At 41.9% G+C, this 14,421-nt stretch overlaps 1 protein-coding gene across 1 annotated transcript in view; it reads left to right on the forward strand.

The window, feature by feature from the left end:
- Positions 1-2,009: 2,009 nt before the first annotated feature.
- Positions 2,010-14,421, forward strand: part of LOC116325008 (prothrombin-like) — a 37,118-nt gene continuing 24,706 nt past the window's right edge. Inside the window, exons 1-7 of the mRNA XM_039607430.1 lie at positions 2,010-2,152; positions 2,818-2,898; positions 3,359-3,438; positions 3,527-3,551; positions 6,140-6,205; positions 6,274-6,388; positions 6,994-7,130. Coding sequence (XP_039463364.1) covers positions 2,080-2,152; positions 2,818-2,898; positions 3,359-3,438; positions 3,527-3,551; positions 6,140-6,205; positions 6,274-6,388; positions 6,994-7,130 — 577 coding nt within the window. The 5' untranslated portion in view covers positions 2,010-2,079. The remainder of the gene's footprint in view (positions 2,153-2,817; positions 2,899-3,358; positions 3,439-3,526; positions 3,552-6,139; positions 6,206-6,273; positions 6,389-6,993; positions 7,131-14,421) is intronic.

A 14,421-nucleotide genomic window follows, 5' to 3' on the forward strand; every position in this document is an offset into this window, starting at 1 on the left:
GGTTATTTTTAGAACGTAACTCCCGCAATAAACGAGGGAACTCTGTATTCTGTTTTTGATCAGTTCCGTGGTCACCCAGCATTTTCCAGAATGTCAGCATCACTTCTTTAAACAACCAGTTGGATGACTTATGCCAGTTGGCACAACTACCCACTTTCTCCTGAAGCAGGCAATTTACAAAATGTACCTAATCAGATAAATGTTAAAAGACAGCTTAACAGCAGCTGCGTCTTTTTCTCCATCAGATTCCTGTCAACTCACAATCGACACAAACACAGTAAACAGAAAACTCCAACTATCTGACAACAACAGGAAGGTAACCCATCTGAAAGAGGATCAGTCATATCCTGATCATCCAGACAGATTTGACCGTCCTCAGCTGTTGTGTAACAATGGTCTGACTGGTCGTTGTTACTGGGAGGTCGAGTGGAGAGGAAGGGTTGATATTGCCGTGAGTTATAAAGGAATCAGAAGGAAAGGAGACAAAAACCACTCATGGCTTGGAAGGAATGATCAGTCCTGGTGTCTGGGCTACTTTCATGATGGTTACTCTTTGTGCCACAACAACAGTGTAACATTCATTCGTCTCCCCTCCTCATCCTCTGTCTCTAACAGAGTAGCAGTGTATGTGGATGCTGCTGCTGGCACTCTGTCCTTCTACAGAGTCTCTTCTGACAGCCTCAATCACATTCACACCTTCAACACCACATTCACTGAACCTCTTTATCCTGGGTTTGGGCTTCAGAATGACACCTCACTGACTATATGTGACTTAAAAGAAGACACGGAGAAAAACTCAGAACTCTGAAAAACAAACAAACATTAGCAATAAGCTGCCATAGTATTTTTTTTTTCAAAAGAGAACAGCAGCCAAAGCTTTTTTGCTTTAAAATCCTCCTAATATGGCTGCTGCTTTATCTTTAGGTGTGGGACTAAATAGTAATGGCAGTGTGTGTATGTACTCCAAGCTGTAGTTTCACACAGATTATAACAGCAAATCTTTGACAGCAGTACAAATTGCACCTTCTGATGGGATCATGGAATTACACGAATTCCTTCTAAATCACTGTTACTGCAAACTGAACATCCAGCCATTTTCTTAACTGCTTGACATATTGAGGTTCTGAGAAGGGTTGGAGACTGTCCCTGTTGGTGAGAGATATGACTTTCAACTGATCTCCAGTCACCAATCATCAGACGTTGAAAACAATTGATGGTGGTCTTTTCTTGATGTCCTGCTATGGTTGAAAAATTGACTTACTGGAGGTGAAAGAGCTAAGGGCCATTTCCACACCCAAATGAAAGTCTGATGTCAAAATTTGAGTATTTATTTGAAATGTAACATCTAGTGTTGCTTATTGAGCACATGGCCAAAACAAAAAGCCATTGTAGCCCTAACACATTGGTGCATATTAACTGTGGGTGGTGATGCCTAACTCCATACTTGTGTTTTAGAGAAAACCAAATCAGCCCATAGGGGTAGGGTTTGTGTCATCTCCAATAATGAACTTGACCTAACATTTTAAAAAAAATCTTATTTTAAATGTTGAATAATTTTTGTGTATGATGGGTTTGGACAGAACGATGGATCTTTTCGCTGACTTCAGGAACCCAAGACTATGATAACTGAATCTATCTACTGCCAGGTGATAGCTTTCGCCTGTAATGAAAGACCAGAACAACTGGTTTTATTATTATTAAACGATCAAAAACACTGCAGGTGTTCGAATGTAAGAAATGTCCCAAAGATGGTACAGGCCAAATCAAGACATTTTAAGATTTTTTTAGGGACTTGTTATTTTGTAAATTGTGACTTGCCATATGAATCTCATATGTTTTAATACCAAACAATAATTCATGTATAGTTTCAGAGCCGTTGTGTTAAACTACAGCAGTATTAACTCACAGTAGGACTCGAGTTGTTGAGAAAACCGACTTATCAGTCTGGCTCAAACTTTGACCCTTTGGTCCATAATCCCCCCCCCCTCCAGAGGACGGACAGAGAGACAGAGACGGACAAACAAAGTACTCTGAGTACTGCTGGATCTGGTTCTGAGGTTCTGCTCAGAGGTCTGGATCATGATGGAACCAACATCAAAACCTGCTGCTGTTCTGCTGCTGTTTCTCCTGCACAGCTGTGTAGCAAACCATGGTAATGAACTCCTTTCCTCTTTAATGTAGGATCAAGGGTATTTGCAATGTGTACAATAACAGTAATATGAATAATCTAGATCAAAATTGTACTTTGATATGAATATGTGTATGTACATGTATGTATATACGTAGCAATTCATCTATAATGCATATTGTGCCATTTGAATATGATAAAATCTTCACTGATATTAGAAAGAAAAAAAAGTAGAAAAATGCATTTTGTGGGACCACAGAATGCATTTTTGTGTAAATCCAATCCCAAAAAGTTTATATTCAAACAGACAAAAATATATTTGATCAAAAAATGGAACTTAGAAAACATGTGAAATGTTTACGCTGAGTAAATGTACTATTTCAAAAACCGTACCTCATGTTGAATTTGATGGCAGCAGCACATCTGAAAGGCCTGTGTTTACCTGTGTATAGCTCTCCTCTCCTTTATCAACTGTATGTAAACATCAGGGATGAGGAGAGCAGCTGATGTGATTTTGAAAGAGGTACTTTGTCCCATTTTTGTCTGATAGAGGGTTCTAGCTGCTCAACAGTCCCAGGTCATCTTGCATTTGATCATTTGTGTGACTACAGAACAGATTTTAAATTAAACTGGAGGCTGAGTGTTGGTGATGCTGGAAGGGTTTAACTGATTTTCCATCTTTGTTGTAGTTTTTCTCAGCAGCCACCTCGCATCACAGGTTTTGGTCCGGAACAGACGAGCCAATCAGATGTTTGAGGAGCTGAAAGCAGGTGACCACACAGCAGCTTTTCTCCTCATTATTACATCCACTATTGTTCGACATCTTGACCATTCATATGATGATGTGTCTACTGAACTGAACAACACTTAAAAGAAACACTCGTAAAATCTCCTTGATTAAAATAAATGTTTGTACAGGGAGCAGGTTCATTTCTCTCCCTTTCGTATCTACTTCAGATTCAATTGTAATCACTTACTTTAGCATGCGCTGCAGGTTTGGAACAATATTAGCTTTGAGTCTTTGTTGACAGGAGGTGGGCAGAGACTGCTAAATGTTAGCATTAATTTTGGAAAGTAAATCAAAAAGAACCAAAAAGAGCCAAACAAAGACAACAAACAACTGTGAAGTGACACAAAATGACCCTAACATGTTTTACAGGTGCTCTCTATGTTTGTGTCTCATGATACTGTCACGATTACAGTGTGTTAATGTGGATTATTTCATATCAGGGAACCTGGAGAGAGAGTGTGTGGAGGAAATCTGTGACCACAATGAAGCCGGAGAGGTGTTCATGCAGCCAGTTGAAGCAGTATGTCTTTACTTCTCTCTGCGTCAGAAGCTTTAACAGTTCTGAGACAGTTCAAAGTCTAACTGCACAACAATCTCTCTTCCTACAGGAAAAATTCTGGAGCAAATACCTGGGTGAGATATACTGCATTTAAACATCATATATATTTGATACTAAGAGATACGTATAGGTATGATTTTTTTTTTTTTTATTACAGGGAAACTATATTTTCCATAACTATATTTTATTATATTAAACAAGAAAAACATTTCTTTCTTCAATTTTCTTGTTTTGTAGAAACAACAGTTCCAAAGTCATTCAGTTAGTGATGTTCGATTCGTGAACGAATCGTTCAATACTCGAGAATCACTTTACTGACTCGTGAATCATGATTCACAAGCGCAACTGACTCACTGACTCATCATTGTTGCTGTTAGCAAACTAATTCCATTAGTAGAAATATATCTAGCTTATAATTAAAATTGTGGGGAAAAAAACAACATCCAGTTTCCTAACAAAAACATTTCTGCTCTGAACTGGAAGAAAAAACCCTGAGTAGAAGCTCACATCAAGACAATAGCTCCTCGGTTCACAGTAGCATCGTTCAGCTAGCATGCTAACAGCACATTTGAGTTACTCACCCCCTCCCTTGCTGTGCTGAATCATAGCATAAGCGAATCACTCAGGACTCACTAACCCCCTCCCTCCTGGCTCACAGCTCAAGCGAGTTGAGCGAATCACTGACTCACTCACCCCTCCCTTCCTGTTACGAATCACTCACTGGCCGTTTATCAATGCCCAAATGCACGCGATGCGTACGCATCGCGTTCTCGGTGAGTATGTACCGCCGAGAACGCACGGGAGACGCGTACCGCGCCGAGAACGCGAGCACGGACTCGCGATTTGTACAATTGGAACACCTGCGTGCGTGATGATGTCACAGGTCCGGAGTTTTACTGCCGTCCCCTCTTAATTTAACTGTGAGTAACATGTTATGAAGCTTAACTGTAATCACAGCCAAACCGGTTTACTCAGGAACAAATAAAACACTGAAATAAACCAAACATTAACATTTAGAAGTGATCTAAGTGACTTATATATCATTTTTAACCTCAGTAGTGAAACCTCTATTAATAAAAATAGTGTACATGTACATACGTGTACATACCTTAATAAAAACAACCAGGTGAGATGTTAGAACGCTTTTATTTCTATTCTAGTGGACACTCAATACTATAGACAGCTGCTGGGGTTTCTTTAACCTGAGTAGTGAGAAGTGGGTGGTGGGGGGGGGTTGAAAACGATGTGCCGGGAGTCCGCTGTTGAGTTTTGGACGAAATGCATTCTGGGATATTTAGCTGTCCCAAGTCCACACCGATGCATGCTCGATAAAACGGGCGGATCGAGAACACATCCGGGACTTTTTCGCGTTCTCGGCTTGGTCTCCGACTGATGACGTATCACGAGTACACGAGAACGCAAGTACGCACAAGTACGCATATTGATAAATGCCCACTCACTCACCCCCTCCCTCCTGGCTCACAGCTTCTTCTTCTTCTTGGTTGGCAACCAATGTTAAGGTGCTTTACCGCCCCCTGGCTCACAGCTCAGTGGACATTTAGATGAGAAAAGATATATTTGACACATTTAAGGAAAATACCAATAAAATAAAATAAAAATAAATAAATGTTCCCTTTAGAATTTTTTTTTGCTCTTTTTTGCTCTAAAAAAAATAGTTGTTTTCTTTTACAATCATTCATCTTAGCAGTAGAATTTATATTAAAAGAGAAACAAATTAAGTTTGAGTGAAAATATACATTTTTGCACTCTCTGGTCAACTGACTCAGTGACTCAAATGACTCAAGAAACCCAATTCACTTTGGTGAGTGACTCATTAAAACTCGATTCAGTAAAAAGAAGCGAATTTACCATCACTACATTCAGTGTATCAGAGGAAATTCTTATATTCTTTTTAGACAAAATAAAACAAAACATTCATCCATCGATCCATTTTCTTCAGCTCCTTCGTGTCCCGGTCACGGAGGCAGACCTCCCTCTCTCCGACCACCTCCTCCACTGTCCAGGGAACACCAAGGCAATCGGTCTGCTTCCTCAATGGAAGAAGTGGAATTAAGGAGGTCCTTGAAGTATTCGTTGCACCACCCACAATATCCTTAGCTGAAATCAGCAGCGCTCCAGCCGCACTATACATACTGCAGCTAGCGCACTGCTTCCTCCACCAGAGTCATCAAGGACACTTGTGTCCACCCCTCTAAAACAGAGTTGTTTGTGTTTATCTGGATAGATGGATGGATGGATGGATGAATAGATGGATGGACGGATGGGTGTTTGGATGGATGGACGGGTGGGTGGATGGATGGATGGGTGGGTGGGTGTGTGTTTGAATGGGTGGGTGGTGGGTGGGTGGTTGTTTTAGTCCAGTTTAGCTTTGTTGTGTTTCTGAATAGAACCTAGAATTCATTGAGTGTTTCTATGCTTTCTCCTGGTTTGAATGAATTTGATTTTGTTCAATCTTGTTAAGTTTTTTTTGCTTCTGTTAAACTTTGTGCAGTTGGATGAATGCAAGCAGTGTTTTTTTTTTGTTATTTGTACACCAGAGTTTATTCAGCTGTGAGCTGCACTGCAAACACGAACAAAGTCAAGAACAGCACACAAAGGGAGCAAACAAACATCTCACTGTGTCTGTCTATTTGTTCTGCAGGCTGTAATGGAACTCAGATGTCAAGAACAGCAAAGAACATCTATCTCATCAGAACATGCATAAAAGGTGAATATAAATGCAATATAAAGCAGTTAACTAGCGTGCATTAACACAGAGTGTGTGTCTGTCCTTAGATCAGTGTATTTCTGCTCAGGATAACGGTGTGAACTACACAGGAGACATCAGCATCACGCAGTCGGGCAGAGTGTGTCAACACTGGAGGCACGGCTTTCCACATCCTATCTTTAGGTAACTGAGCAATTCCCCACATAAAAACAAAAATTACAGTTCTGAAACTAACTAAAGAGCTTCTTAAATTAGGTAAGAAATAACCAAAGCAAAGCAGGTCATCACTCATTACCTAGGCAAAAGCAGAAAAACACAAAGGACATTTAATTTAGTCATATTTAAAAGGGCTAGCTCACAAACTAACTGGTAAAACAAAAATGATTAACTGCCCAAGTCATAACTCAGTAATCAATGAAATAAACAAAATGAATGAACTAATGAAGAGCAAACGTCCTGCTAGGACAGATGCCGCAACTTCCTCCCTTGACTCTTACCCTGAGTACCTTCTAAATGACTCAAGTCCTCACCTTATATCTAAAGCTAAACCCTCACTTGTGTCCACAATCTCATTCTTTTCATCACTACCCATAACTCACTGACATAGGAACCATTAAATCTTCAGTTTTGTTTTTACAGTAGATCAGTACAGCATCCACATTAGTGCAGACGTAATGCCAGTCTGACAGTCTTCCCGTTCCATTCTCTCCACACTGGTGAACAACACACTGGGATTCTTCCTCCACTTGGGTAACTAATTCATTCCTTGTTTTCCTGTCTGTCTACAGAGAGTATAATGCTTCAGAGCCAGGCAGCAATTTGAAGGAGAATTTCTGCAGAAACCCTGATAGTCATCCAGAAGGACCCTGGTGTTTTACCAAAGACCCATGTGTCCAGAAAGAAACCTGCAGAGTACCAATATGTGGCAAGTATCTGCTACAGCCACTGAGTAAAGATTATGAATACAATGATGTGGCAGAGGTGTGGTCTCTGGCCCGCTGCAGAGTAGGACTGACGCAGTGAGCTCGTAGGGCAGCACAGAGGTGGGAAGAACAGGTGTACCTCGCAGGTTAATTGACTGTGTGTCTGCTCTTTTTGATAGTGACAGTCAGGCAGGAGAGGAGTGTGTGGCAATGAGCAAGGACTGTCTGCGTCCTGAGCTGATCAAGGCTAAAAACCACAGTTGCATTGCCACAAATAAAATGATTGTTAATCCACCCTTGTTAATCCAACCAAGCTGATAGGGGCTGCGGAGGAAATGTGGGCGGCACGGGGACCTATGGTGGGAATGTCCTATGATGGAGGTGGGCCAGGTGTTCCTCGTCGCCGCGGCTCCAGCACCCACCCCCGGTCCAGGAGGGACGTACTGACGTCAGGTGTCAAGGGGGTATATGCCACAACTTGGTGGACATGGGCTACATGTAGACCTTGGTCCACCAAAGTTTGGTTCTCCCTGGGGCATTGTTGGAAGCAGAGTGGGTGGACATGAAGTGTGTGCATGGTGACATTCACAAGTTATTCTGTAGTGTCGCTGTTGCTAATAATAATAACATGTATGTGGTAGTCCCCATAAGGAAATTACTCCTCTGGATTTAACCCATTCACCCAGTGAAGCAGAGGGCAGCCACCAATGCAGCACCCTTGGAGCAGTGTGTATGGACGGTAACTTGCTCAGAGGTACCTCAGGGTATTCGTTCTGTGAATCCGAACCCCCGACCTTCGGATCATAGGGCAGCATCTCTACCCTACTGAGCTAGCCCTGTCCTGCTAAAGTACAAGGGCAAAACGCATAGAGTAAGGGCGGCAGTTAGCCCTCGCCTGTGCGGGGTCGTCCAACATTGAACCCAGGGGGAAGGGGTCAGCGGGACCTTCTACGGAGGTCCCACCACCTCTGGTGGTGTGGCCCACAGATGATTTTCCTCTGGTGCAGTCTCGGGACGACACCCTACACTCAGCCTATGACAGGGGATTTCTTTAAATCACCCCGTAGTTCTTCAGCTAAGACCCCTGAGTTAGAAAACACAAACACTGCAGCTTCTTTCACTAGCGAGGGCAGCCATGAACGCACGACCTGCGTCTCATCATTGCCTGCGTGCTTTATTTATACAAGTCTGTGTCTGTATGTGTGTGTGTGTACAAAGATAACAACGTCACTCAGAGCAGCGGGTTTTTCCCTTTTCTACATCTGTATGTTCTCATAAAAGAGCTGAGGTTTCTCTTCTCTACATCTAAATGTTCTCTGAAAACAGGAAGCGGTTAGTAGCTGAATAAATTCATTTTCAAGTTACTAGGTGAAAAGTCACGTAGACATGTGCTTAATGATAAATGAAGGAATACATTTCATGGAGCTGATCACATATATACAATTTTCTTCTGACATTCCGCCCTGTTTATCAGAGAAATTAAATGTACAATTAATCAGTGAGTAACTACTTGTCTTTCACATTTTCAGTTACTACATCATTAGTTGCACTTCATCTTCATGAAACAAATAGGAAAAAAGTCTTCATGATCTTCATCGGTTTTGGTACATCTGCATACAAACTTATCATCCGTGAAATTACAGCTTTAAACAAGGAATAACATAAGAAAAGAAAAGCAAAATAAAACCAGAAAAACTCCAACGCTGATCAACAGTCTCTTTAGCATCTGAAGCCATGTTTAAAGAATGTACATTATCTGGTATATAGGTGCAGCATGTGGTGTTGAATATGACGCACAATCCTCCTTTTCTCAGCCAGGATCATGTCCAGTGCTACACGATGTTGCATTACAGCAATTCTGAGAGCGTCTATTTCTTGGTTTTGTCCCTCGTTGACCTTGCAGGATGCTTTGAGAAACAAGCCGAATCTATAGTCCAGTATCTCACTTCTGAGAGCATGTTTTCCAACTCCTGCCTACAGGAAGAGTAAGTTGAGTACCTTTTGTCCAGTTGTCTAGAATTTGAATTCTTCAGGTACGTCGGTTCCCCAGATTGAGTCATGTGGTCTGACTGTTGAAGTTGAGCGTTTCTTCCTGGATGAGGATGATGATGATGGTGTTGTTGTGCACTTTACAAAAGTCATTCTGAAGGTGTGGTCGGAGATCAGAATTAGTGCACTTGTTCCAGGGTGTTTCCCATACATGGTTGTGTTAATGCTCGGCACATGCAGCAGACATAACAGTCTTTCTCTGTGATCCTGTTAAACACGTATCTGTATCAGGCATTTTCATCCAAGGATGGATGTAGTCTCGTGTCATGTCCATTAGGTGGAAGTTGTCATACGTCCATCTTCTCTGTCTGCCTCGTGGCTCAGCTGCTGTTGGCATCAGCTGGGGTCCTGTAAGGGTGAGCTTTGTAGTCAAGGTAACCAGGAGGGTTCCCCTTCCCATTGTTGCACATAGGTCCATCACACCTGCACCTGGCTGCCCTAAAGTTGATCGGATGGAGATTAGAGTGCGGGCTTACCCAACGGGGGCCCAATCAGCACTGCCCCTCCTCACCTTTGAAGCAACCAAGCGTAGGTGAGGCTTTCCTAATGTGCTTCCTCCTTGGTGTCGGGGCTTCCCGGGACCTCAACCTTTTTGCAGTGGCTCTGATGTATCCAGGAGGGTCTCTCTGCAATTTTACAGGCTGTGGGTGTTGTCAATAACACTTGGTATGGGCCCTGCCAGCGAGGCAAGCTCCTGGTTTCAACCTGTAAGAGACTGGAGAAGATTCGTACGGCAGTTTATTGTTCAAAACAATATCCTTGTTTTCTAGTAGTTTTGCCATCCATTCTGCCAGAGTTGTTTCTCTGACAGATTTGTCTAAAGGTTCACTTTTTGCAGCTGAGATTGCATCTGCTTTTTACACTGGATAAATCTCTGGCCATTTTGAGAATACGTCTATAATTACTAGAGCGTATTTTGAGCCTTGACTTTCACTCAATTCAATAAAGTCCATGTGAATGGTGTTTTTGACAGATCATGCATGTCCTCACAAATTCCTTTGCTGAAGTTTCAAAATTTAGAGTATAAAAGTGTGTGTTTATGACTTGGACCATCCCTCCCGTTGAAACATGGGTCACTCCATGGGTCACCAATGCTGCTGTTCTGTGTAGGGACCTGGGGAGTATTGGTTTACCTTCACAAGTCTTGGACAGTTTCGGTCGTTGTGTCCTTGGGCAAGACACTTCACCCGTTGCCTACTGGTGGTGGTCAGAGGGCCCGGTGGCGCCAGTGTTCGGCAGCCTCGCCTCTGTCAGTGCGCCCCAGGGTGGCTGTGGCTACTATGTAGCTTGCCATCACCAGTGTGTGAATGTGTGTGTGAATGGGTGGATGTCTGGATATGTAAAGCGCTTTGGGGTCCTTAGGGACTAGTAAAGCGCTATATAAATACAGGCCATTTACCATTTTACCATTTACAAGTCATTAGATCATTTTCTAGTTGTGCTCCACACTTTAACCATTTCTTCTGTTCTGTGGTTGATGCTGCTTTTGTTCATCTTTAAGTACATCAAGTGGTATTTGCATAGAGGATGCAGACATGAATGTGTCTACAGTTTGCTGTGCGGCTAACTTAGCTGCTTGATCTGCAAAGTTATTGCCTTCAGTTATTTCTGATTTATCTTTCTGATGTGCAGCACATTTACACAATGCTAACTGTTTTGGCAATGTTATCACTTCTAACAGTGTTTTCAGAAGATTTCCATGTTGTACTGGGTGTCCAGTAGATGTAATCATTCCCCTGTTCTGCCAAATTTTTGCAAAGTGGTGCACTGCTGAAAAAACATGCTGACTGTCAGTATATATATTTATGTCTTGGCCTGCGTGCAATTCACATGCACGTATGACTGCTGTGAGTTCTGCACGCTGTGCAGAGTGTGAGGATGTTAGCGGTTTCGCTTCTATGACTCTTTCTGCTGTAGTTACTGCATAACCTACACAGTTTCGTCCTAGGCTATTTTTAGACGCTGAGCCGTCTACAAAAATGTCAGTGAAACCAGCTTATGGTGTGCTGTAAATGTCAACACGCGGCTTTGTCTCCTCATCTAGTTTTTGCATACAGCAGTGTGGATGACCTTCTTTGGGTGAGGCCAAAAGTGTGCTCGGGTTCAACTGACCACACTTCTCGATTCTAATGTGTGATTGTGACAATAAGATTCCAACATACGACAGTTGTCTTGCATGTGTGAGGTAGGACAAATTGGCTTGGAGTAAAATTGAAGTCACTGCGTGGGGTACTTTGATGATCAAAGTGTGCCTTAAAACAATGTCGGCTGACTTTTTTACTGCCTCTGTTGCGGCTGCACAGGCTTGCACACACGTAGGCAGGCCTGACGCAACAGTCTAATTTGTAACAGAGTAGAATGCAAGCGGGCGTTTATTTTGTCTCCAAATGCCCGTATTAAAACTGCTTTAATGTAACCTGCTCCTCCATCCACATGTAAGTAGAAAGGCTATTTTCAAGTTACTGAATGCTTCTTCTGCTTTTTTCTTTGTAGATGAAACACTACATTTTTACTTAAGGCATTTTAGGCAATTTCTATTTTTTCAAAGAATTCATACATGTCACACATCTTACATATGTCAAACTTTTAAGTTAGGATTAAAACTTTGCATTGCTTACAGCTCATAGCTCACGGCTCTAAAACTAGGCATTAGTAAATCATATGCCTAATCATTATATGTCACTGTGATCCACAAGTATGATCTAAAAGACAAATAAAAAAAAAATGTGTAACTTGCTCATAAGGTTGGTAGTGTCCACATATTTAATTCAGCTTCTCAATCCTGTGGCTTTAGCTGTTGTATACAGGATTTGGCTTATTAGTTGTTAGTATAGGAGTGCTCTATATCTCAACAATGTCTCATCTAGGATGACAGGTTTTCAATCAGGTCAAGTGCCTCTATGCACCTGATTAGATTAGGTATTTTCCTTATTTTCTTCATCTCATATATCATTGTACTGAGTTTGAGCAAACCTTAAGCTTGAATCAGACTACTTTTAACAATTATCCACCTCACATCATAACTGACTGAGGTGCCTCTTCTTATTAATAGTATGTCATTATTAATGTTATTATTGTTTTGTTTTTCCTTTTTTTTTATAACAGCAATAGTATATTACAGTATTTTATTAGTATATTACAATATACTACTATACTACTAATATACAATAGTTTATTATTTTATATTTTATTATGTATCCATCAGGGGCTGGGGGTGATCTGCAGTTTCACCCCCTCCCAAGCTGGAGACATTTACCTTTTCACACACTTTCCTTGGCTGAACAATGACACAGCCTTAATATACCTTATGCATCTCTCTATTTTATTTAATATGTTTTTGTGTGAATTATCTGCTTTCATTCATTCTATTCATTCTGGGCATGGTTGCCCTTCCCAACTATGTTTCATTGTTAATACCAGTTTACAGGTTGTTATCCTTCCTATTATTAGTTTGAATACAGTATAGATAAGCTCTAATTTAATTTAACCTTTTGTTTATTCCACTTTATTCCTCTTGTATTTACATGTATTCAGTTGGGTCTGTATCCAGCCCTTTTTAAACTTTGATCTCTAATCTTTTACTTGATAAGGGATTATTATGTCCCTCCTGATATGAGTGAATGTATAGTGGGACATTTTGTTTTTTTAGGATTTCTCCATCTACAAGCACTGATTTGTCCGGCGCCTGGACATTTCTTTTCTAGCCACTGCTCGTCAGCAGTGAGTTTGGTGGGCTGATTTCCCATTATCACAGAACTGCAGAGCCTTCTCTGGTACTAGACTCGGGGGTGGTAGCTGACACGCCCTTCCCTCTGCACTATTCGGAGCAGTGTCAGTTTTATGAGGCGAAACTCAACCTTTCCCCTTTATCACCAGTACTTGGGCTTTTGCAGGATACACAAAGAAAACAATAAAAAACAATGGAAGTAGTTCAGCAGCTTATAGTGCTGTAAAATCATCTTACTTCCAAAAACATACACAAAACACATATACATACACACAGATAGACATTTGCGCGCTAATTTGTCACGAAGTATTTCCGGCTACTTCTGAAACCAGTCTAAATATAATTTATTACGAAGTAATTGCGGCTACCTCTAAACCCAGCCTAAATTTAGTTCCTTCCGGCGAACTCAAACCTATTTCATGTGTTTATTTCTTTTAACCCTTGCGGCGGGTTAGACCCCTTTAGACCCTTGCGGCGGGTTAGACCTACTTAGACCCTTGCGGCGGGTTAGACCTAAACAGTGTTTTCTCACCCTCAGTCGTCTTTTGCTGGTTGTTCAGATCATCTGGCTGTATCCCAGCGTCTTGGACCAGAACTATTACACCGGCCTGGACCTGAATTTTTCTTACGTCCCAGGTCTTTCACCTCTACCTGGAGAGGGCTGTCGACAGACTTCGGTGCTGGCTTCCCACGACGTCAGGATACAGCAGTCAGACCTTACATTGGAGTCACAGAAACGTGTCTGTTGTTTCCATCGCTAAGCTCGAAGGACCAATTTAAATGACAGGGGATTTCTTTAAATCACCCCGTAGTTCTTCAGCTAAGATCCCTGAGTTAGAAAACACAAACACTGCAGCTTCTTTCACTCGCGAGGGCAGCCATGAACGCACGACCTGCGTCTCATCATTGCCTGCGTGCTTTATTTATACAAGTCTGTGTCTGTGTGTGTGTGTGTGTACAAAGATAACAACGTCACTCAGAGCAGCGGGTTTTTCCCTTTTCTACATCTGTATGTTCTCGTAAAAGAGCTGAGGTTTCTCTTCTCTACATCTAAATGTTCTCTGAAAACAGGAAGCGGTTAGTAGCTGAATAAATTCATTTTCAAGTTAGTGAAAAGTCACGTAGACATGTGCTTAATGATAAATGGAGGAATACATTTCATGGAGCTGATCACATATATACAATTTTCTTCTGACAGCCTACAACCAAGTGATGGATATTGTTGGTCACCTGGTCAACCCTGAAGCCACGCGGGCTTACCTGCATTTATCGGCTTTATCGAGTGAGTGGCAATGCTCGCACAAATGAGACACCCAGTTGTTGGTGCCACACCACGGCAGGGCACATGGGATGTGAAAAAACTGTGGAGCATATAATGGCTGGCATCTTGGCCAATGTGCGCTGATGGTGTGCATCATGCCCAGAGTGCCAGCTGGTTATTCCAAAAGCACCTTTGCGTCTATTACCCTTAATGCAGGTCCCGTTTGAACGTATTGGTATAGACCTCATCAGGCCAT

This window comes from Oreochromis aureus, linkage group 23 (assembly GCF_013358895.1).
Source record: "Oreochromis aureus strain Israel breed Guangdong linkage group 23, ZZ_aureus, whole genome shotgun sequence".
Taxonomy (NCBI): domain Eukaryota; kingdom Metazoa; phylum Chordata; class Actinopteri; order Cichliformes; family Cichlidae; genus Oreochromis; species Oreochromis aureus.